The sequence below is a fragment of the Lissotriton vulgaris genome, chromosome 2_1, assembly GCF_964263255.1.
Source record: "Lissotriton vulgaris chromosome 2_1, aLisVul1.2, whole genome shotgun sequence".
In the NCBI taxonomy this organism is placed as follows: Eukaryota; Metazoa; Chordata; class Amphibia; order Caudata; family Salamandridae; genus Lissotriton; species Lissotriton vulgaris.
Genome location: NC_141687.1, coordinates 757062445 through 757088338, shown reverse-complemented (window position 1 = coordinate 757088338; position 25894 = coordinate 757062445). Strand labels below are relative to the sequence as shown.

General features: G+C 45.0%; 1 protein-coding gene across 1 annotated transcript in view; it reads right to left on the bottom strand.

The window, feature by feature from the left end:
* The window catches only part of HPS5 (HPS5 biogenesis of lysosomal organelles complex 2 subunit 2), a 607584-nt gene that overhangs the window by 441640 nt on the left and 140050 nt on the right, over positions 1-25894 (bottom strand). Inside the window, exon 8 of the mRNA XM_086956066.1 lies at positions 16286-16357. Within this exon, the coding sequence (XP_086812192.1) occupies positions 16286-16357 (72 nt within the window). The remainder of the gene's footprint in view (positions 1-16285; positions 16358-25894) is intronic.

Below are 25894 nucleotides of genomic sequence, written 5' to 3'. Positions count from 1 at the left end.
TCTTTGATTCCTTATCAGGGGAAGGCGCTTCCCCCGTTGTCTGTGAGTTGGCCCTTTTGCGTGCACTAGTGAGTCTAATGGTAACTGCCCTCTGAAGTAGGTAGGGTCTGTTGGGGGTGCCCTATACTTTTTTTCAATCCTGGGATTGATTACCAGTGTTATGACAACAGAAGGAACGGTAAAAGGACAATGTTTAACGGGGTCCAATGTACGTGTCCGAGAGAATAGTCACAAAGCAATGTACAAAGTTCCCCAAGGTGGAGTGGTGGAAAACTAGAGTATGTTGAGTGAAGCGTGAAAAGAGAGGGAGAGAAAAGCCAAAGAAGGGGAATACCCTTGTTGGAACTAAAACCCTAACACACCTAGCAATCTAGATGTCATGCTTCATCATATGGGTTCTGCTCCTCGTCAGACTGGCGCTGCAATGTCTTTTGTTCCGGCCATATGGTGCATGTGCGGGAAGAAAAAGGGTGTAGTGGTGAGAAAAGTGGTGAAGATTAAAAAAGGTGGGTCAGTCCTGACCAGACGGTGGGGGTAGGTGTTAGCGGCGCCGACCGCACGCTATCCGGGTTCCTGACCTTTACGTGCAGGTCCCACTGGAGCAGACTGCGGGGGCACCTTAGGATCTCCCTTAGGGTCACCCCCACTCAGCAGGACCTCCTTGCCTGCCTGTATACGACCTCAAGGCATAAGGTTGTATGAACACCCATTTTCTCACTGTGTAGTACGTCTCACTAAGGTCCTGACGAATTGCCATCCGGGCAAGAAACATGTTGACCTGTTCAGGGGGTTGTAGGTATACAGCTTAAATTACCCGCAGCATATATCTCCCCTCCCACCATTTTTAACCAAGGGCGCCAGCCACGCTAATAAATTTCATTGTGGACTGACCCACCTTATTTAATCTTCACCACTTTTCTCACGACTACACCCTTTTTCTTCCACCACTCCACCTTGGGGAACTTTGTACATTGCTTTGTGACTATTGATTACCAGTGCCCTGGCTGTATCTTTAAAAATGTCAGGTGTGTGTTTTAGCACTCCCTTCAGCATGGGAAGTGTTCTGACACGTTTTTCTGATGTTGGGAAGGTGTCAAATAAGAGTCTTCTTCGACAGGGTCATTGTGCACATCTACATTGTGGTATAGTGCTGCCCTGTCTATTAATTGGTTTAATACAATGGTGTCATCAGTGGGTGAAGGCTTAGTTGGATAGGAGGAGACATCAGGGATGGGATGGGTGTTGTAAAGGTCAGTTGGCTCCTCCCATGGCACATTTTGTGGCTCAGGATCCTGTGGATATTCATAATCAGCCTGAGGATCCTCCCCAGTGTTACCCTCATCATCCCCATGTTGAGAAGGAGAGTAAGGAGCAAAAGGAGTAGTAGGCATAATAGGATAGAAGGGAATGAAGGGTCTAGATGGAGAGGTCCCAAATTCCTTCTTTTATAATGGAATAGGGGAAAGAGTCAGTGTCTAGTGGCCTCTTTTTCCTGCGTAGGATAGTGACTTTACCAGTCTCCGGATTAATGTATATTTTTGCCTGGTCGTCTGCTGGGTCAGGATGGAAGAGTTCTTCCTCCACTGTTCTTGGTGGTGACTCCTGTGGGTCGATACCACCTTCAGCCTCAACGATTTTCGGTGCCTTAGTGCTTTTCTTCGGCTCGGGCCCTTTTTTAGGGTCGGGCGTGTTTTCGGGTCGACCGTGTCCTTTGGTTCGACACTTTTCTTGTGCTGGACAGGTTTCCTTGGTCGGCTGTCCTTTACCGAGTCGATGGTCTTTTTCGGATCGACTGGTGTTTTCAGGGCACTTGTCTTCGGGTCGATAGCCTTTTCCGGGCGGATTGTAGGCTTCGGGACGGCACCCTTTCCGTCGGCAACCTTCTTTGGTTCGGCGACCTTTGGGCAGCTTGCTTTTTTGGCTCGACGTCTCTTTTGGTGTCGGTGCCTTTTGGCTGCTTAGTGTCCTTTTTGGGTTCGACGACCTGTTTAGGGTCGACGCCCTTCAGCTCGACGGCCTTTTTTGGGTCAACTGTTTTCTTGAGGTCGACGCCTTTAGACTGCGCGGCCTTCTTTGGGTCGACGTTTTTTATTCGGGTCGACACTTTTTTGGTTGTACGCTTTTGTTCGGGTCGACGGGTCTCAGGTTGACAACCTGTTTAGGTTCTGGAACCTTCTTGGGGATTGCGGTACTTGGCCCTGGGGTCTCTGAAGGCTTAGATTTCGGAGCCGAGCCGGATGGCGGGCAGCTGAATGTTTCTTTTGATCTTGGCTAAGGCCTTTTGGCGATGCCTCGACCGGAGCCTTCGGTAACTGGGCAATTGGTGTCGGGGAGTGTACTCACGATTTGCCCCGGTGGGATCTCGTCATCGGAGTCCGAGTAGTCCTCGACAGTGACGATCTCTAGGTCCGAGTCTTGAGCTTCTGGAAGTTCCTGCTCATCGTCAAAGATGTTGTCCGGTTCTGGTGCCTGTCGCTGCATCTCTTGCCTAGCGGCCCGTTGATTCCATATGGTTTTCTTCGATCGAAACTGGGTGCAGGCCGGACAGGCACTTGTTGCATACTGAATGCTTGTCAGTATGCGGGAACTTGGAGTGGCATTGTGGGCACCTTTTAAACAGGCTCCTTTCCATCGACAGTAGGTCCACGTGGCGTTGAAAAGGCCCAACGGCCTGCGTCGACGACCGGATCGGGATGGAAAGCTTAATCGAGTCCAGAGGTACCGAGCGAGAACAATACCGTCAAAGTCGGAGGCATTTGTTTCGATTCCGAAGTTGGAGTGTAGAAATAACATCCGAACCCAATAGTGGAAAAAAACAATCTGAGTATGGAGAAGATGCCCATGCGCACTGTAGTCCAGGTGAGGAGTCACCTATCTTGTGATACTTCGAAGACTTTTCCAGGACAACAAAGTGCAATCATCCGGACCCAACACTAGGCGGCGATCTATGCACAGATATGAATTCAGCAGCCCACATGCCTCGAACATTGTAATTTTACTTTTTTGCCTGCATGAAGAAAACACAGCTAAGACTTCCTGGGGCTTGCAAGGCCAGCTTACTGATCCAATCTTGGTTAACAAGGATGTCTGCCAATGCAAAGTATTGCCCCCAGCACTTTTTTCACTATTTATTAATAATGTGGTACAATTTCTGAGCGCAAAACCGGCAGATGCTCCTAAAGTGCAGGGGAGGGGAATGTAGGTACCCTGCTTTTCGCTGACGATTCTTTGCTGGTATCTAAAACACCTGAAAGGCTACAACTACTACCAAACCAGTTCCAAGAATTCTGCAACACTAAAGGCTTAGTAATCAATACAACTAAAACCAAATGTATGGCTCTGCACCCCCATAAATCTTATCGGGGTAGCCTCAGGCTTGGAGGCATACAGCTCGAGAGATTCAGTGCCTTTGATTATCTAGGCCTAAAACTAGCGGATAATTTGTCATGGAAACCCCAAATCAACAAGATGGTCCTGAAGCACAAACAGTTGTCCGGGGTTTTAGGGAGAGAAGACCGATCATCTTACACCAAACCAATTGGGCCAGCCTTACAGGTTTATGACGCTAAAGTGATGAGTTCTCTGATGTATAGTGCAGAATTATGGGGCTTGGAACACGTAAAGAGCTCAATAGCCTAGACTTTAAATTTTTTAAGAAGCCATGGGATGCTACTGCAGAGTACTCCCCTCGTTCCACTCATGCTAGACAAGGGCAGACATTCCCTTGACTCCAAAGCAAGATTGCGCTCTTTGTTGTTCTGCACTCTTGCCAAATGCACATGCTCTGGAGGACATAAAACGTAGGGACACAGCCAATAAAATAAGCTGGCTGAGAGGTGCTGAGAACTTGCTTACAGCTATTGGGATGGGTGATACATGGGAGGCTGATGATTTTACCCAGAAACATGATGAGAAGAATGCCTATTGGGAGTTGGTAATTCAGGAGGAAACTAGCATTGGTGCTTGGGGGAAGCGGTCTCTAGACTTCACGGTCCGCAAATCAGACAGCTCCCTGGAAAGATACCTTGATTTTATTGAACACTCGGGGGACAGAAAGTTGTACATTCAATTCAGGTTTGGCACTTTGCCCCTGACTGATTTTACTAGCAAATACAACTGTGGGAAAGAGGTTAATCTCAGCTGTCCTGGCTGTGGGCATCACCAAGAGTCCCTAGCCCATGCAATGTCTGCCTGTCCGTTATATGTGACCAAGAGGAAAAATGGGCTTACTCTGATCTGAAGGATATTGGGAACTAACAATCATAGAACCGCATTGAGGATCTTGAAGTCAGACGTCGGACCACTCTTTGCTTGTGCGGTGGCAAAATTCTTGGGTCAAATGTGGAGTATTAGATCCAGGGAAAAGAGGGGGAACACTAAATAAAGTTTGACAAATCTCCTAGGATTTAGTATTCTAAACCTTTAACGATGGTCCCATTTGCGGTTTTACAGGACATTCTGTACCCACTGTATTCCGATGTTTTAGTACGGTTTTATCACTGATCCAATGCACTGATCTAATTTTATACACTAATGTATTTTAAGACTTTTATTATTGCTTTATTGCATTTATGATTACTGTTTTACAAATGCGAATCACAAGATGGTACTGGAGAGAACCAGCAACTGCGAACAACCACTGATTGCATATAACTGTAAAAATCCTGTTGCATGATTGCGCATTTTATTCTAGGCCAACAATCAAATATTAGTGCCATTTATTTCATTGATTTTTATTCGGTTGTTGCATAAATTGTTGGGATCATTGGACTGCTAAGAAAGCATGTAGATATAGCAGAATGTTAAACATTGTTGCATATTCCTACGATTTTACCAGGCTTTTGATCAAGATTCGCATTTTATTTGTGCTATTTAAATCATTAACATTTTGTAAGCAAACGTTTATGATTTGTTGTCGAAATAAAGTATCTGAAACTGAAAACTGATATGCACTCTCTGGCACCAGACACCCCCCTCTTCCGAGGAGTGCTGCTGCTGGACACTCTGATAGGTCACAGAAAGAGATGTGTTTAGACTACAGTAGTGACAGAGCAGTATGTTTGTGAAAATCAAATCACATGTTCTGCCTGCTCCAAAAATATCACACATTTTGGGAATTGGGATCTATAATTTAGCTTTTTTGCCACAAAATTTGCTACACCAGGCCACAAAATGCTGTACGGTCTGATGGTAATATTTCAAATAAATGACACAAGTAATCTGTGCCGTCCCTTCATCCCACTTCATCCACTTGCACTCACAACAATCTTCTGCTTAGTACTCCAAGTACATATTTCTACGCCATACACTGCACTCACATACTTAACCCTAGGTTTAAGCATACATATTGTTATGGAATAGACATTATGTTAACTCCAATATCTGAAGATATTTCTACACTCATTCACCAAAACAATAGAGTTAAACACACTCCTACCCTCCATGTCACACACACTATGAAAGGATAGGAACTTCCTCCCCCACAGTGAAAAAAAGAGGTAGACACAAGACCTGGAAATGGAAGTTAAAGGTTAACATAAACAACATACTGGAACACACAATCACATAAGGCAACAATATTTTAACAAAAGGTTGAATTATAAAAAAAATGTATTTAAAATAAAATAAAAAAGGAGAATACAAATTATCTTCCTTTGGATTGAATGAAGTCACTAAAAAAATGAAGAATTCACATGAAAGCCAGAGGTGGATAAAAAAAAAAAAGAAAAAAGCTCTGGGCTTTCAACCTTCATTCATTTTGTTGTAGTAGAGTCCAACCTCCTGAAGAAAATGGATGACCGGGCACCAACATTTTGGGAAGCAGTGGAATTTTCTTAATTTTTTTTAGGAAGGAAAGGGCCGGGCGGGGGGTCCTGAAGAGGAATGATAACAAGAATGATGATAAGGGATAAGGGAGCATTTTGGGGTATGGGAAACTTTTAGGATACGGGGTGTTTTGGGGACAGGGGAAATAGTGGAGGGATTGGGCTAGCAGAAGAAACCCTTTGGAAAGGGGTCAGAGCTTTGAATCGAGTAGGTGGTGGAATGCAGTCAAGGATTGGAATGGGGGCTGACAGAGGAATGGGGGCAGGTGTGCTGGAAGCACTGGTGTCAGAGGACTAGCAGAGACAGGATCTCTCTGTGAAGAAGACAGGGCAAAGTGCATGTCATCCAGGATTTCAGTTATTTATGGGAGTTGCTGACTGAGCCTGGAAGGCATACAACAATGCTGGCTGCTCCATAGGGAGGTTCTTAAGAGGCTCAAGTACCACCTCTGATACCAAGGCTGGCAGAATGGTGTCAGGGGGAGAGGAGCCAGGGGCGAATGTGTCCGCAGTCTGGGTGCAGGCTTTGTACCGGGAAAGGCAGGAGTGAGGGTGGTGTTGGTGGCAGTCACAGGAACAGAAGTTGAGGGCTGTGTTGTTTCGGCTGCCACCAATAGGGGCTGGCCCAAGTCGGAGGCCTCAGAGTCTCAGGTAGTAGTGGTCTTCTGGCCAGTCCCACCACCCTCATTCCCACATCGGAAGCTCCACCTTCCGGCTCCCAGTGGCTCTCCTGCTGGCCCCCCAAAGTTTGACCAGTGTCTGCTTCGTTTGCTCTTGTGAAAGCAGAAAGCAGATATAAGCACACATCAGTTACATACTACAAAGGTAATAGGAGAAGGTAGTTAATCAAAGATTATGAAAAATTATATACATTAATTTACGATCTGAATACAGGGTACCCAATACGACAACAAAAGGGCAAGATTTTGATTTTGGCAGACCAGTAGCTCCATCACAAATGTATGGATTTTCTGCCCTCCTTATTACAAGTGTGTTACCACTTATAAGAAGGCAGTTTGGATATCCATTACTTTTGTGACAGACTACCATATGCAAATATCATATTCACGCAACTTATCTGTTTATTTACTAATTTCAAGTAAAGCTAAAATTCCTAAGCATGCACAATTGTTATCCAACCACAAACAGTGTGTCACATCTAAATGGATTGATGGAAGGAACACACTGTCTCAATTCGGCATACATTATGGCCCACATATTTGAAGTTAGATATGTTTTAATGGATGAGGAAAAATGTGTGTGCTCTGCCATGAATTTTTTTTAAACCAATTAAATTTGTGTTTATTATGTCCATATTTAAAATACTGTAGCCATTGAACGCATTCATATACTTAAGTTAGCATGTCAGAAACAGTGTTTGGTAAACAGTAGACGGCTTAACATATAAAAATAAGAACAGTAACAAACTTCAGATCACAACAGCTGTGCAGGTCAGCGAGTTAACAGTCTCTGTGACTTTTATGCCTCCACGTTGCCCCTACATAGCTGGAAAGATTGACATTGTACTGTTTTGCCCCCCTCCCCTAACTAATAGTGTTAGGCACATTTCTACCTCTGCGGTATAAGAGCGAGAGCCCATTGGAGGGAGAGCCGTGGAAGACCAGTGAGGGGGATGAAAGGGGTGACAAACGGGCTTGTACTTGGTGTTACCCTTTTATAGATGTAAGATGTTCTCCATCTAAATCACTAGGGAAACCTCGTGCAGTAGACCATCCCATTAGGATGCTATGGGGACACTTATGTTTGCTTCTGTGATTGTATTTTTCAGGGGACTGTCATATATGGCTTTTAACAACTCGGAGAAACCCAATATCAGGTGAAATCCACTTCAGTGGGGCCAGAGGTGGTGCAAATGAGGGGGTTCTGTGGAGCGAGCTTTGGGCTTCTGGAGGCCAGGTTCAGGTACCTGGAGAAGACTGCAGGGCCATCCTCTATCCTGGCAAGGCCTGCAAGATTTTTGTGTTAAGTTGTTTGCTTTGCAGCACTGCCTTGCAGAGAAGCATTCCATTCATCCCATATGATGATTTCCAATGGGTATCCCAGTGTGATGTTGGTGACATGTTAGCAAGTTAACAGTGTTGAGGATGAAAGCACTGGCCTCAAGCGTGAACTCATTGAAAACATATTTGACTGGTGTCTGTAATGAAAATGTCAATTGTTTTTATTCTGTATGGACATATCCTTCTTTAGAGTTTATGCTACTAATCCTAAACTGTCATTTCCGATTTTGCTTTTTTTTCCATTATATTCAAAGTGTTTAGATTTTGTAATGGGTTTTGAATTTACACTAATATATTGAGGTGTTGCAAATCCTCCTTATGTACGGAGGAGGGTGTAAATCAGTTTCATGGCTTTACAAATTAGCCTTACTTATGACTAAAATAGTTCTAACACTGCTCAAACGAAAGTGGAAGCCAGAGGTGGGTCGAGAGTTCTGAGCTAAAGAGATGGCTGGGATCCAGTATCACAAAACGCTATATTCCACTGCACACGTAATTACCTTTGTATGACTTAAATCACTCCACATAAACTAAATAGCGTCAATGGAACAGATGATGAAACACATCCACAATAAACTGTACTACATGCTGACTTCCTACATATGAGTTGAGATCGCAGCAGTGTTGGGCAATCCCGGCAGGCTGTGAGGCCAGCCAGATCTCCTGTGAACAAGTGTGTTTACTTAGGTCTCCATCCCACTTGAAGGGCAGCAAGGGTGATCATAAAGCTTCCTAACCCGGCCCGGGCTCTCTGTAGGCGGACCCTTGCGATGCATTGGAGATCACCGGAAGTGCCTCCCCATTACAGGTGGAAGAAAGAGAACGCGCGCTGGGTGCTTGCGAAGGAACTTGCCCTGTGCAAAGAGGAAAGGAGGGGCCTGGACCAGTTTCATTTCAGATAATTGGGCAGTGACTGACAACCTTTGTGAGAATGGAGGAGAACTGAATGTTGCCTATTAGTATAGATCACCGAGGGACTGACATATTTATGGGCTGGCCCGGATAGAAGTGCGCCTAATATGATATAGGATTTACGTGATGGGGAAAATATAGCTGATGACTACTCTACAGGCGCCTTGGCATGGTTTTAAGTTACTCTTATGCACAACTGTTAGACTGTTCTTTTCCAAGTTCCCTGCATAAAAGTGTCTATTAGTAGGCAAATTTTGTAATGTTCAGCTGATGTAACATGAATATAAGTATAATTATGCATTGTATGAGGTTAGAGGTAATCTATGCATACAAATTGATTGGAAAGTTGGTTACAATTTGAACTGTCTTTGGATGTGAACATACATCATTATAGAAAACTACAAAACTTTAATACAAATTGTTTAACCAAAGTGTAGGGGTTAAAAAGGAGGACCCCATTGAGGTTCCAGGCAGGTGGCTGAGGTGTCCATGGAGATATTATCCTCATGAGAACCTATACTGATCGGTATTTTAAACAAGAAAGAGGGTTTTCTGTTTTGAAGGTACAGTGCCACTGCATTTAAGTGCAAAAGTGTAAAAAACTAAAACAGAAAAACAGGCCTGCCTTGTAGAGCTTGAGGAGTTAAGACACAATCTCTCGCAAAAAAACATTAAAATGGTCTAACACTCACCCTCAATGTGAAAGGGCTGAACAACCCAGTTAAACGGAAAGCAGTTCTGTTATCTTTAGAACAATCCCATGCAGATATTTGCCTCCTGCAGGAGACGCGTCTCTTACAGAGGGATTGCCATCGTCTCCAGTCACGGAAGTTTCCCCTCCAGTTTTTTCCTTGTAACTCTACCAAGACGGCAGGAGTTGCTATATTGGTGGCCCAGAAGTTTAGAGGCAAAGTTATGCACAAATCAGCAGAGATTAAGGGAAGGTTATTGTCCTACAGGTTTCCATTGGGTGATATTAAGTTTACTGTGGGCTCCATCTACGCCCCCAATGATGGCCAAGAGAAGTTCTTTCACAAAGCTCTTACTGAGGCTACAACCACGCCAGACCGCCACATTGTGCTGGGGGAACTTTGATAATATTTTAGATAGGTCAAGTCAACACTCCTCCCAAGCTGATACTCTACAGAGGGTCGGTCTTGTATAGTTGAGCTGGGCTTCAGAGACCTCTGGAGAAGCTTTCACCCCCAGGAGAGGGAATACTCCTATTATTCTAGTGCGCACAAGACATACGCTTGCCTAGATTATCTGCTTGCATCCATGCCCACATATGCGCTGGCTACCAAAGTAGATAGGGACTACCTCGCTTTCTGATCATGCCCCAGTGATGGTTGTTCTTTCCCTTCCTGCAGCCCAGCGTGCGCAGCGATTTTGGTGCCTCAGAGAGACGTTATTACACCACAAGGAGGTGGTTACACGGGTACAGCGTGCATTATCAGACTATCTCACACACAATAGCAACACAGATACTCCGCTCACGACACAATGGGCGGCTCTGAAGGATGTCATACGAGGGGAGCTCATAGCAATCTCTGCCGCGGATAATGCTGGCCGGCAGCATAAGAGATAACCTCACCCAGCAGACCAGGAAACTGGAGCAAATGCATCAGAGGACTGGGGCTCCTAGGATATGGAGGCAGTTAAAAGCGACTAGGCAACAATTAGCTGCTCTTGATCTTGGGGTAGCTCAGACGTGGGTCTGTCCATCAAATTGTTTTTTGTAATTTTCTCCCCGAGTGTACTGGGGTAGCTCAGACGTGGGTCCCAGAGCCTCCACACCACTGAAGTCAAGCTAGCCGGGCTGATGAGAGGTGTTACCTCGAAACCGGTCCGGTCCTCGAATGCTTGATTCCGGTCTGGGAAAGATATGGCTGTGTAGTTCAGACTGGACTGTTCCCATGGGGCACAGGGTCAGAGCTGATTTGCATAAAGCCATTATCTAACCCAGGGTGGTGTGGAGTGCAAAAAACGATGGATTTAGGCCCAGATCCTTGTACTGGGGTGGATGTAAGACATTGATCTACATTCTGTCCATCAAATTGTTTTTTGTAATTTTCTCCTTGATCAAGATCGGGCAGAGTTTACGGCTTTGCGGTTGCGTCATTCCTATTACACTGGCGGGGACAGGTGTGGGCCTTTACTTGCACACAAACTGCGTGAAGTGAGGCAACAGCAGGCAGTGCAAGAAATCCTTCGGGGAGATGGTAGGCGTGCCACAGAGGACCACGAGATTGCTGGTGCCTTCAGCGACTTTTATGCCGACCTCTATTCCAGCGACCCTACTAATGACCGAGATGTAGACACATTTCTGGACTCCATCCCTCTCCCAGTCCTCACATAGGACCAGGCAGACCACCTAGAGCGAGACATCCGTGCAGAGGAAGTTATCGCTGCCATCTCACGCCTTAAAACAGCAAAGACGCCGGGCCGGATGGCTTCCCTGCGAGCTTTTATAAAACATTCTGTACTCAGGTTGCCCCTCCTCTTACGCGCCTCTTTAATTCCTTCTCGGAGCCGGGGGCGATTTTGGGTGACCTACTAGCGGCCTCCATTGCAGTCATACCTAAAACCAGGGAAAGACCGGTCGCTGTGCGGGACTTATCATCCTATTTCTCCACTTAATGTAGATCTCAAATTGTACACAGGGATTCTGGCTGCCCGTCTCGCTCCCCATATGGGAGGCCTATGTATTCGGACCAAGCCAGGTTCATCCCTCCGACAATACTAAACAGGCCCTCCACCTTATTGAGAAGGCAACACGCACGGAAGGGGAATATATGATGTTGGCTCTATATAGAAAAAGTGCTGGAGAAGGTGGGATTAGGGTCGAAATTTCGCACCTTTGTAATGAACTGCTACAAATTCCCGACGGCCACGGTACGTGTCAATGGCCATACATCCCCCCGGTTTGTTATTGAGAGGGGTACGAGGCAGGGGTGCCCTTTGTCGCTCCTGTTGTTCGCCCTCTACATGGAACCATTGGCGCAGAAGTTGTGGCTTAACCCGCGAGCCACAGGGATCAAATTCAGGGGTTATGTTCACACGATCAGCTTATATGCAGATGATGTCTTGATTTCGCTGTCTCAGCCGGCGGACTCCCTAACGGCGTGCTTGGCAGACCTGGAACTATTCGGTCGTGTTGCGGGGTTTAAGGTTAGCATGAGTAAATCGGTGGCCCTCGACTTGTCCCTAGAGAAATCCACTCGGAGTTCATTCCCCATCCAGTGGGAGGCGGGAACAGTTCCCTATTTGGGGATTCAGCAGGGCCCCTCTTTGCTACATACCATTAATATCAATTACACTCTGCTGCGACAAAAGATTCGGCGGGAGTTGGGGCGGTGGAAACACTACCCGTTGTCTTGGCTGGGAAGAGTCGCAGCAATCAAGAGGACTGTGCTCCCTCAGATTTTATACCTATTTCGCACCATACCCCTCTGACCACCCCTGGGATGGATAAAGCAGACACATTCTGACTTGGCTCAGTTCATATTGAACAGGAGGAAACCTCGCCTTCAGCTACGGCTGGCGATGCTACCTCCTGAACAAGGAGGAATTGGAATACCAGACTCAATGGCATATTTTCAGGCTGCTCAGTTACACCTCCTGGTGGATGGGAGTCTGAAAAGCACTGGTTGTTTCAGGACCAAGCAGTGGCTGGTAGACCCCTGCAAGAAGTTCCCTTTCTCCGTAAACAGCATTGACCCCCTAATCTATACGCCTCATACATTACGAGGGTTCCTTTGGAGGTATGGGATCAGACTAATGTCAACCATGAACTCACCTCCTTCCCGTCTCCTCTCACCCCTATCATGGACAATCCTGACTTTACTCCAGGGCGGCCTACGTGAAGTGGAGGCCTGCGGGGTGCACAGTCCTTTTTCACCTATACGCAGAGGAGGGTATAATTTCCTTCTCTCAGTTTCGGCAAGATTTCGGACTGCCAGAGACGGAGAGACTTGGATACTTGCAGGCACCTCACTGTGCACTTAGTGAGCAAATAGATAGACGTCACACTTGCTATGAACGCTGGTTAATCACGCGTAAGTCAGATAAAAAGCTAATATCGGACCTCTATAAGATGCTGCAGGGCAAATATATACACACTTACCGTGCTGGCAGGGTGCGCTGGTAGGGAGAGCTAGGCAGGACACTTACCCACAAAGACTGGGAGGGAATATATTACCGGGCACGGCACTCTGCATATCACATGGGGCTCACAGATACCCTCACTAAAATCGCGACCTGCTGGTACTACACTCCTGAGCGTCTCCATGAAATGGACCACTCCAGGGATGCAAGGAGCTGGCAAGGCTGTGGACAGGTGGGTACATTGGTGCATTTGCTCTGGGATTGTGCGCAGATCCAAAGGTATTAGAAGCAGATATTAGATGAGGTGGATACACATCACAGAGATCCCACGTCTCCCATTCTATGTTTTGATGAGGCTACCGAATTCCTTAACATATCCTTGGCGTTCCCGTAGGGGCCGCTTAATAGCAATTGCGCTGGGCTCATCGATGCGGAATATACTCGTACACTGGTGAACCGCACACGTTCCCACATTCCATGGGTGGCTTCAGCGCCTTTGACTAGTGCTAGGTATGGAAAAGCTCACTGTTGATGGCCGGGGAGGGGAACAAATATTCGGAGATATGGCAACCCTTCCTATCCTTATTGACCTCAGAATTCGATGAGGTCGCCTGCCCTAGATATCTCAGGTTATTGCGCCTCTCAGACACAGAGTAGTTGAGGCTCAGATGGAGACAGTGTGGGTGTGGTTGAAGATGGGCGGTGGACATTGAACGTGGGTGGTGGGTGGTTAGGTTAGGGCGGTGGTAGGGGAGAGGGGGGTTTTCTTGGTATTGTTTTTTCCGTGTTCCTTCTAACTGTGGGATTGAGCAAACTAGCCTTCGTTAGTCTATATTCACACCAGTGCGGATGGACTCATTGACCTTCTGACTCTTTGCTTTGTATCACATATACGAATATGTTCGATGTCTCAGTAATCTGTGAATATTTGTGTGGCAATCCTTCAATAAAAATGATTTAATACTAAAATGGTCTAACAGTTTTGCGATGTAGTAATGTATGAGTGAATGTATGTATGAGTTCTCCTGCTCTGATTTTCTTTCTCCCTCAGCAATTGCTTGTTTTTCTTCTTCAGTCTGTCCCTGGCGCCGGGAAACCCACTGCGGGTAGCTGTGCGCAATACAAATTCAATAAATAATAATAATAATAAAAAACCTTTTCCATTAAAAGGCATAGCATGGCAGAGTAGTGGGCATTCAAATCTCCATCAGGATAACCATGTATTATTTTGACAGACTAACCAAACCCTGAGAACTCAGGTGCTAGATTCAGATGTTTGGTTTCTGAGCTGGTCATAAGGCTAACAGGAGGTCTGGTGAGTGTGGGAGCTTCTTGGGTAACAGACTGACATCTTCAGGCGTACTGAATACCAGGGCAGCTTCACCCAGGTTGGCGCCACTAGGATAAGAGACATGGACACCTACCTCATCTTCCTTACCACGTGCAGAATGATGGGGAGCAGAAAAGCACAGGCAAATATCCCTGCCCAGTTCATCCATAGTCATGGACAGTGGGTTTGGGTGCCTGGAAGAAAAGCTTTGGCATTTTTCATTTTCAAGAATGGTCAACAGTACTATTGCTGGAGTTCTCCATCATTGGATATACATGTGAAGGACTTATCGGTGGAGTTCCCACTTGTATTTTGTTGATGTCACGTGCTAAACAGGTCTGCAAAATCCTTCAAAAGTCAAGCATCTAGATTTGCTGCTGCTCTTTATCAGTCAGTCAACTAAGTATTAGAACATGTGCATGGCGTTTACATGCAGGTGTGCTACTATCAAGAAGCCCTCTGTAAACATCCATAGAACTGTGGTTTACCTGAAGTATAAAAGCATGAACTGGTAGTGTTCTCCACTTACCACAAACTAAAGGCGTTGGTGATGCGCAGTGTGGATCGGGAGATAAAGTAAGCATCTTTCAAATCCAGCGCGGACATGAAGCCGCCTTGCTGTAGCAGCAGGATAATATCTTGCAGATTGACCAATTGTACGTTTTCAATGGTTGGAGGTCGGGAGTCAGCTAGAAGGTGCTGTCCTTTTTGGCGATTAAAAAGTGCAAAAAATACACCCCTACATCACACTGTTGCATGTGCAGGTACTGGTTATATTGTGCCCTTTTGTAGAAGCACCTGAATATCTTCCTTCAGAAGGTGAAGGTGATCTGAACTCAGTACATGACAGCAGGGTTGAATGTTGGGAGGTGTTATGTGAAATTTGAGGCAGTACCCTTCCTGTGCAATGGAGAGGACTCACTGATGTGAGGTGAGGGTTTCCCATTGAGCTAGGAAGCACCTCAGTCTTATCCTGACAGGTGTGATGTGGTCGAGAGGAAGGGAGGTTGACTCACAATTTTGCAGCGGAGGAGTTGCTAGTGGAGCCACCTCTGCTTTTCCCACACTTATTTCCCCTATAAGCCCCATTCTAAACTGTTTTAGGCTGCTTGGGGTCCAGAGAGAACTGCTGGTATTGTTGGTACATAAATCTCAGAGAAAAGCTCCCCAGTTTCATACCTCCCTGCTTTGCTGCAACCGAAAATCAAATTTGGCAGCGGCAGGTCATTGAGCATCCGTGGATTCGGTAATCGCAGGGTCCTTTTTGATGTTTTCGAGCATCTGGTCAATCTTGGAGCCAAACAGAAGGTCGCCACCAAAAGAAACGTTCGAGAGGTGCTGAATAACCTCAGGCCTAAACCCTAACACCCTGTGCCAGGCATGCCAGCAGAAGAAGATGCTGTTGCTAATAACACTCAAAGCCATATCTGCTGCATCAAGAGCACATTCATATTGGCATTGCTGATGGTCTTACTCTTAGCAATGCACCGCTGTGTTGCTGCTTCAAGACCTGACCACTTTCCTGCAACCTAATTCATTTAGTCAGGCATGGGGGTATCTTCTGTGGCCTGTTCGGAAGCCATTTTACAGCTAGAGTGCGCAAATAAGGAGTCAGGGACAATTTGTCCACAAATGCAACCCAGATCGCCTGGGGCTCAAATCATTGACTCAATGGCACACACCAACAGTCAAAGGCACAATGAACTAGTCCATGTCACATACAGAGAAGTGTTCGCACACCAACATTCAAACAGACAAACACTCAAGATCACTCTGACGGACCTGGACATGTTCATTCTCACTGACTCAGTGACACACCAATTTATTCAAAGGCACAATCCCACAGTTAAGAGTCACACAAAAGTGTATGTGTTTGCAGATTGCCACTTACTCAGACGCACACTTAAGGACGATAATAGGGACCTGAATATGCACTGTGTCATTAATTCAGAAGATAATTAATGGAGTCAAAGGTGCTGTTACTAAATATGTGTGACATAATTTCATGTAACACGGGTGATTAGCTGCGCTACACAAATGTGTGTTGATTGATTGACAAAGGCAAATAATACATTTAATGCAATACTTACTATACATATAGAAGTTTAGGAAATGCCAGAGACTGTGGGGAACTGGAGGTGGCTTCATACTGAGGATGTGATCTAGGACATAAAATTCCATATGCATTATTATCGGGTTACAAAACAGCACATTTTTAAATGAGATTTTACGTGTAATTGCTAAAACAAAACATGCATAATTTCATATTCAGAATAGGCAGATTCAAAATACTTTTATGTACAGCACATATCCCCAGGCACATTTTTTCCCTCTTTTGCTTTGGTTGCACATTTCACTTTTGCTAATCTTTATTTCATTTATTTCATAATACTATTTGATTATTGTATATTTTTGCTGTAAAGCTTTTTATCAGATCTATTTTACTGGTATGAGGTCTATTCGTAAAATACAATGTTATTATCGCAAAGCAGTGTTAATGCTCTTGCTAATGGAATATGAATGCTTACCAATAAAAAAAAGTGTAACATTAAATGGTCCAACAAAGCAAAGAGACTAGATAAGAAACATCTTTAAGGACAGATAACAAAGTGCCCACTATCTTTAAAAGTGGTGTGTGAACAGGACAAAATGATGGGTTCACTGGTCTGGACGAGAAAACGCAGTGGAGTGAAATTAGACACATTGAAGCTTCCTTGGACACAGGGTGGACTAGGGCTGCCTGACTATTTTCTGTATTTCACCACAGTTCAACTACAGCATGCCGTTTACTGGTTTGACACAAATGATAATTTGGAAAAAGCTCCATTGGCAGGGACTCATTTCCTTGGTACCCTGACTAAAGCAGTTATGATCAAGAAAATAACACGTCGCCAGCGCTCCCATACTTAATGAGATGTACAGAGGTGATTTAGGAGAGAGTGGTTAGGGTTGTCCTTAAGACACCTCTACATGAACCTGGCATCCCACTGTGGATTCTGAAGCCATATAACTATTTTTCCAAATCCATCTCATTGACTAAGTGGCAAGATGGTGGCTGTCACGTGATGGGAGATCTCTATCTATATAAACAGTTCCTCACTTATAAGAAGGCAAGGACTCTTTTGATCTTGGCCCAGGCCAATCTTTGCAACATGAACAAATACCACAGGTAACCAGGGGAATTTGGGCAGAGTTCCCAGATGAATCTCCAGTTACAGAGATGATGATCAAGGTTCTTACTAGGAATGGCAGATGCAGACATCTGTTTACTGATTTATATTTCAACTTAGTTAATGATAGAGGCAGTCGCATTGGACAGGTGTGTGAGAACTCGCCGCAAGAGTGCCGTGAACCAGTAACTGATTCAGATTGGAGAAAGGTCTGTGCACACATGAAGTTCAGCTCACCAAATGCATGATTTAAACTGATTCAATTCCATTCCTTCACAAAACCTATCTTACAACCCAGAAGCTGGTTAGAATCTACTTCTGCAGGTCAGATTTACATACTGCTGGAGCAGATCTCTTACACATGGTATGGGTGTGTCCATGGGTGGTGGGCTTCTAGGATAGAATAGAAGTGGTTCGAGGAGGATCATGCATTACCAACTTAATCTATGAAACAATGCCTGCTGGGTAAATTCCCTACTAAGCGCAACAATCAAATGAAAATAAGATGAATGCCTTGGGCACAGTGTTGGTCAAAAGGCGTGTTTGGTCATCCATTGGGCACACCCTAAGGCTCGAAACAGGAGGCCTGGAACAAGGATCTGATGAAGTGGGCTACAACACATGAGAAGCCTATAAAAGCTGCAAGAGGAGATGAACAATTGACAGAAGACATGGATGAATGTGAAGAGATGCTCATGAAATTAATGGACCCTACTAATAAAAGACCACCATGAATAGATTGTGTATGTAGGATCTTGTGCGACGATAATAGGAAATACACTACTTATAAATGTACATGTAAACCACCTGCTGAAGGTAATGTGGGATGAACTGGTGTGTAGATGCTACTACTTGCTACAGTCTAACATTTGAAAAAATGAAATAAACATTATAATTTTTTGTTTTTTTTGTTTTTAAAGAAAACATCTTTGGATGATGGACTTGCAGACGGCCGCCCGCGCTACGCATGCAGCCATCAGTTTCAAGATGGAGTTCACTCTGTAATTTTGACAATTCGTAGACGTCCGACATTATAACAGTATCTTCTGTTCGGCGAGAACACATCATTTTATCAAGTATTCCCGAGCGGACGTTGTTAGTTTCCTTTCCAACGTTGCCCTCCGCAAGTGCAAGGTTCACTTTCTGGAATCATATAGGCCTCCACCAGCGTAAATATCAGGGAACCCACACCGCAGTTGGGAGATTTCTATTACCGATAAAACCTCCGATTCCAGTTGCCAATTGTGCTCCATCGGTTATAAGTTAATATAACTGTGCTTGTATACAGACTTCCTGAAGAAGGCTCACGCCGAAACGCGTTGAAATGGGAATGCACTTCTGCATTTTATATACATTTATTTAAATGTCTGTTTTTTCATATCATGTTATATGTATTGGCTTTTTGTATGTAGTAAATTATAACAAGACTAAAAAATCCCTTCTATAAAAAAAGATGATATAATAAGTAATAAAACATTAGAATATATCAATACAACTATAGTGTGAGTTTAGTCAGTAGCTTCAAGTTTTCTCTCTCTAATACAACAGGCACAAAACCCGGTGCACTTTTGCCCCTTCTTTACCCCAAGTGTCGTTTCCTTGCCAGGGTTCATCCCATTAGGCAGGGGCCCCTTTCTTTCTAAAACAACATCTTTGGATAGAACACCTAAAAAGTTGCATGTGTGCCAGTTCACAAAAGTCAGAAAAGAGAGGAATTTGCAGTCAAAGGCCAATTTGACAGACATCAATGGAGGAGAGTTTAAAGCAAGGATCTTTTTAAGGAAAGTAGGGTTAAATAGTTTACCAGGAGGAAAGTCGTACCAGACCAATCAAATTCAGTTGTGAGATTGAGTCCCAAAAAATACATTATATCAGAGCAATAGATGTACCTTTTAGCTGGGCTTATGTTATACAAATATCACATATACACAAACTTGTACTTGACACTAACAAATAATCCCTTCACTCAGTATTCTGAGGGTCTTTGCCCTTGGATGAGGGCCCCTGTTGGGAAGTCGAATGGCTCCATGCAAACTGGCCATATCTGCCAAACCATGTGTCATCTAATTTAATAGCCTCCATCCTGTACATAACACACCTGACCATCTAGGGAAGGATCGTAGAGGCTGTTCTCTGAATTGTCTTAGATACAAACAAAAACTGTGTGTCTTCTTACATATGACCCTATACCTATAACCTAAAATTACCTTATCTCCGCCAGTCTATTTTACCAACCACTCATCTGAAACCACATCGCCACAGTAATGATTGCACCTAATTGGTATTATATTATCTATCACAAAGTAACTGGAGCATATGCATGGATTTATTTTTATAGCGAGCACACGACTAATCTCAATAATACCACTGGACTAGCCACTAACCCCGAGTTCAGGAGAAGCATGCTACTTGCCATGAAGTGATCTCATGCCTTGTCAGGGTAGTAAGCGCAATATAAGGAAAATGCTTCTTATTAGTATGTACCTGTTCTTGGCATGTAGAGCTGTAGATCGTATACTTATGCATAGATTGCCATCTGGTGTTGGGCTCGGATGTTTGTCCTTTCTTTTGGTCTTGGAAGAAGTCTTTGTAGTCACGAGGTAGGTGACTCCTCCATAGGACGATATTGTGCATGGGCATCGACTCCATCTCCAGATTATTTTGCCATGGAGGGTTATGATGGAGTTGGTAAGAAATAGAAAAGGATGTCCATGTGTAATATATCTAAGTAAGAAAATACTCGAACAGATAGAGGTATTCGGGGAGGCAGCTCTACATGCCAAGAACAGATGCATACAAGTAAGTAGCATTTTCAGTTCGAGGCACATGAGCTGTAGATCGTATACTTATGCATAGACTATACAGCAGTTACCTCTTTAGCGGTGGCTATCTGTATCTGTTGCAGTGGTTTGAAAAAGTGTTCTTAATACAGCCTGGCCCACACTAGCTTGTTGTTTTGCCTGCACGTCTACACAATAGTGTTTTGTGAAGGTGTGTAGTGTAGACCAAAGTGCTGCTTTGCAGATGTCATCTAGGGGAATGTTCCCTAAGAATGCCATAGATGCCCCTAGTTTACGTGTGGAGTGAGCTCTAGGGGGAATGGTTATTGTGCGTTTGGCTTTAGCGTAGCATATTTGGATGCATTTAACAATCCACCTTACAATCCCTGTTTTTTAAATAGTATTGCCCTTATGAGGTAGGGAGAAAGCCACAAAAAGCTGCTTAGTCTTTCTAAAGGATTTTGTTCTTTCAATGTAGTAAAGTATCGCTCTTTTCACCTCTAGCGTGTTAAGAGCTTGTTCTGCCACTGAGTCTGGTAGAGGGGAAAATACTGGGAGTTCTACAGACTGGTTAAGGTGGAAAGCAGACACGACTTTAGGTAGACATTTTGGTCTAGTCCTAAGAACCACTTTGTTATGATGAATTTGTAGAAATGGTTCTTGTATGGTTAATGCCTGGAGTTCACTGACTCTTCTGAGAGAGGTGATCGCAACCAGGAAAGCTACTTTCCAGGTGAGAAATTGTAAGTACGCATTATTACAGAGGTCCAAACGGGGGACCCACGAGTGTGGTAAGGACCACATTTAAGTTCCATACTGGAGAGGGTGGAACTCTAGGTGGAATTATTCTTTGGAGTCCTTCCATAAATGCTTTGATAGCTGGTACCCTAAACAAAGACAGGTGTTGTCTGTTTGGGGATAAGCTGCAATTGCAGCGAGGTGTAGTCTAATGGATGTATACGCTAGGTTACATTGTTGTAGATGCAAAAGGTAGCAGATCATGTTTTGAATAGGATCTTCTAGTGGGTTGATGTTGTTATTTGTACAGTAAATCACAAATCTTTTCCACTTTGCGGAATGCAACCTCTAGTGGTAGGACGTGCAGCCTCTTTAATGATGTTCATGCAGGCAGGCGGGAGATTGTGGTAGCCAAAGTCTAAGATTTCAGGTGCCAGATAGAAAGGTTGAGTTGACTCGGATCTGGATGTCTTATCTCTCCATGGTTCCGAGTGAAAAGCTTGGGTGAGAGGAGTAGCTTTTGATGAGGAACTACTGATAGCTCCAAGAGGGTTGTGAACCATGGCTGTCGGGCCCATGTTGGAGCAATCAGGATCATTGTGAGGGAATGCTGTTTGAGCTTCCGCACCACTAGTGGAATGAGCGGGAGAGGCGGAATAGAATAAGCAAATTTGCCTCACCAGTTCATCCTTAGCACATTGCCTTTGGACAAAGGGTGTGGATACCTGGATGAGAAGCTTGGCATTTTGAGTTTTGGTGTGTGGCGAACAGGTCTATTTCTGGGTGGCCTCATGTTTGAAAGAATGGAAGCAGAACTTGAGGATGAAGTTCCCATTCGTGGATCTGCTGTCTCTGACGACTGAGGAGATCTGCAATCTGATTGTATTCTCTTGGCAGGTGTTCTGCAAGGAGATATATGTTCTGAGGAATGGCCCATCTCCATATGATTTGAGCTAGGTGCGAAAGTTGCAGAGTGCCCCCCCCCCTGTTTTCGTATGTAATACATTGCTGTCATGTTGTCTGTACGGACCAGGACAGTTTTGCCTATGAGGTGGAGTTGAAAAGATTTTAACTCTAGGAAGATCGCCAACAATTCCAAGTTATTTATGTGGAATTATTTTTGTTGAGGGGTCCGCATGCCCTGAATGGTATGGGTTTGAAGATGTGCTCCCCAGCCTGAGAGCGACGCGTCTGCTGTTAGCACTATCTGTGGAACCGGGTCAAGGAACGGTCGCCCTTTGGAAAGGTTTTGTGTCTTCCACCATCGCAGAGAGATATGGGTGCGGTCGTCTACCAACACCAGATCTGTTAGTTGACCTTGAGCCTGGTTCCACTGACGTGCCAAACACTCCGGTAAGGGACGCATTTTAAGTCTTGCATAAGGGACGATGAGAATGCAGGAGGCCATCATCCCAATAAGCTGCATGAACACTCGATCTGGGAGTGAGTGTTGAGGCTGAAATTTCGTTATTAGAGCTTGTATAGTGTTCATCCTGACTAAGTTGGGGTATGCTAGAGATTTTGAAGTGTCTATCGTAGCCCCTAGATATTGTTGTATGCTGGACAGTTGGAGGTGGGATTTGGTGAGGTTTACCGTGAATCCCAAGTAGTAATGCAGTTGGATTGTTTTGTGTGAGCCAGTAGTCCAGATAAGGGAAGACATGAATGTGCTGCCTTCGTAAATGGGCGGCAGCTACTGCGAGGCACTTGGTGAAGACTCTGGTTTCTGTAGTCATGAATGGGAGGACTTTGAATTGGTAGTGTTGACCGTCTACCACAAACCTGAGATATTTCCTGTGAGCGAGATGAATGGGAATGTGAAAGTAGGCATCCTTTAAATCTAGAATACAGAGAAAGTCGCCTTGTTTAAGTAGTGGGAGCACCTTTTGGAGAGTGAGCATGTGGAAGTGATCAGTTTGAATGTAAAGGTTTAGGGGTCTGAAGTCCAATATGGTCCTGAGAGAGCCATCCGTTTTTGCTATTAAGAAATAGAGGGAGTAAACCCCTGTGCCTTGATGAGGCAATGGGACTGGTTCTATTGCATGTTTTTGTATTAGAGAGAGAACCTCTTGTTTGAGGAGTGTCAGATGTTCTGAGGACATTGGAAGTTGTCTGGGAGGCAAACTTGGGAGAGTAGAGGTGAGTTCCAGGCAATAACCATACTGGATAATTTGTCTTACCCACTTGTCTGTTGTGATTGAATTCCAGACAGGTAGGAACTGTGAGAGACGTCCCCCGACAAGAGTGGGATGATCGGTGGGAAGTGCAGGGAAGTCACGGTTTGGTGTTAGGGGAACTGCGGTTATTGTTGCCGCGACCTCTTCTCCTACCATTGTTGCCTCTGTAACTTCTGCAAAAGTATCCTTTGGAGAACGTTTGAGTGGGGCTTTTATAAGAAGAAGAAGAGAGATGTTCTGAGCCTATGGTTTTGAAGCAAGCCCTGTAGAAGGAGCAGCAAAAAGAACCTATAGGAGAAGGCAATTGTAAGGCCCCCATGAACTTGGCAGTGTCCGTATCTTTTTTCATTTTTCCAAAGATGTGTTGACCGAGGAAAAGATGCTCTTGATGACAGGGCTGATTAAGAATTGCAGATTGCACCTCCTGCTTGAATCCGGAGATTTGGAGCCCAGCGTGCCTGCGCAACGCAATGCTGGTGTTAATGGCACGAGATGCGGTATCAGCCATCTCGAGCGCACATTTAATTGCGGTGTTTTTGATCAATTTCCCCTCTTGTATAAGGTTGTTAGCCTTTTGTTTGTACTGGTCAGGAAGGTGTTGCATGAGCTGTTCAAGCTCGTCATAATGAGCCCTGTCGTACCTGGCCAATAAAGCTTGGGCATTGGCAATCCACCAATGATTTGCGGTCTGTGACGCAATAAGTTTACCAGATGCGTCTATAAACTTGGACTCCTTATCAGGAGGAGGGGTGTCGCCTGCGCTCTGCAAGTCTGCCCTCTTGTGTGCATTAAACACAACAGGAGAATCCAAAGGGACCGGACCTTTAATGTAAACTGGGTCATGGGAGCTGCCTTATACTTTTTGTCTATCCTGGTATTCAGAATCCTAGTTCTGACAGGATCCATAAAAACGTCTGGGGCATGTTTAGGCATGCCTTTTAACATTGGCAGGGTGTGCATGGATTTTTGCAAGGGTGTAAAAGTTTCAAGCATGAAATCTTCCTCTACGGGATCAGAATTTTATTGAACCCCGTGATATTGAGAAGCCTTATTGATTAGTTGCGCAAACCTCATATTGTCATCTGGCGGTGATGGCCTAGATTGATAAAGATCTGGGTCATTATGTGGGTCGGGATCTGTGTTGTAGTCATCCCAAGGGTCTACGTTGTGTGGGATGGTATGTGCATCATCATAGTCATCCCCATCTGAATCTATATTCCCACCCCCATCATTATGATCATCGTCATCATCAAGTGTGCGAGATGAAAAATTATGTTGTGGGGAGTGTGGTGGAGAAATTAAGATATTTGGATCAGCTAGAGGAGGAGAAGGAGGTGTAGGGGTGTTAATACGGATCACCTTTCGTTTCATGGGTATTTCTGATTTTTCTGAAGTGTCCAGTTTCCTCTTTTTTGGAGGCTTGGCAACGACTTTGCCAGTTTGTAGATCAATAAAAATAGTTTTTTGTTTGGATCTGAAAACTCAGGTACAGGCTGTGTGGGTAAAATGTCCTTTTTCGGTGCCTAAGAATTTGAGTCCGAATGTTCTTTGGACCGAGTGTCTGAGGTTTTCTGTGGGCTCTTGGACTCCTTAGGTTTTGTTATAGGAGTTTGTGGCTCAGACTTTTTTTGCTCCGACGATTTTTTCGGCTCTGAAGTTGTTTTCGGCTCTGAAGATTTTTTTCGGTTTTGAATGTTTGTCCTTGGTATGTTTCGACGCCGAGGGCTTCGACAAAGAAGGGCGTGGCACCTCTTTGGTCTTGTGCTTTGGTGACTTTTCGGCACCGGAATGGGGCTGACTCGAGCCTGAGCCGGAAGGCTTCTTTAGGTTTCATAGCCGGGCCCGAAGGTGGGGCGTCTGAGCCATGTTGTCGGTATCGACCCGAGGGTGCTAACGGAGCCTTAGGTTTGGGTTTTGGGAGAGGGGTTTCGGTACTCATGGACCGCTGAGCCGGGTTGATTGTTTCCTCTTCTGAGTCATCGGCCTCGGAGAATTCTTCATCACCCTGTTGCTCCGGCTGGACATTGGGATCTGCTCCGAAGATGTCCAGAATCGAGCTGCTTCTGCAAGACATTTCGTGAAGTCGAGTCCGACGGTCACGGATGGTTTTCTTCGACCTGAACGATGCACAGACCTCGCAGTTCTGACTTCCTGCTCTGGGGAGAGGCAGAGATTACAAACCTCATGCAAGTCCGTGTGTCGGAATTTAGCACCACACCCGGGGCATTTTTTTTTAAGAGTCCTTTCAATTGACTGCAGGTGTGGTCGGTGCGGATAGGCCTAAAGCCCTGCATTGAAATTCGAGAAGTTTGTTTTTAAAGATGCACGTGGAAAGGGAAAAGCGATCGAGACAAAACTATCGAGTGGATAGGGATTACGCGTCGAAGGGGGGGGGTTAGAAACCGACACCGACCCGGAGCGCAGCAAATATATCCGAACCCGATGGCGGCAAAAAACAATCTGGAGAAGGAGTCGATGCCCATGCGCACTATCGTCCTAAGCAGGAGTCACTTACTTCGTAACTAGAAAGACTTCTTCCAAGACAAAAACAAAGTGCAAACATCCGAGCCCATCACCAGATGGCGATCTATGCATAAGTATACGATCTAAAGCTCATATACCTCGAACATACAATGAAATACTCAGCCAAAGGTGGCTCCAGTAAATATACAAAAATATTTGTCTCATTGTGGGATCTTTCATGTATCAAACTCACAATTTTTGAAAGAATACTGCAATATTAGTATTACAATACAACTCACTTGTCTTTGCTCCTGACCATAATATTCCCCCTACTGTCATTACTGGGGCCCTGCACCCCCCACCCCCAACCT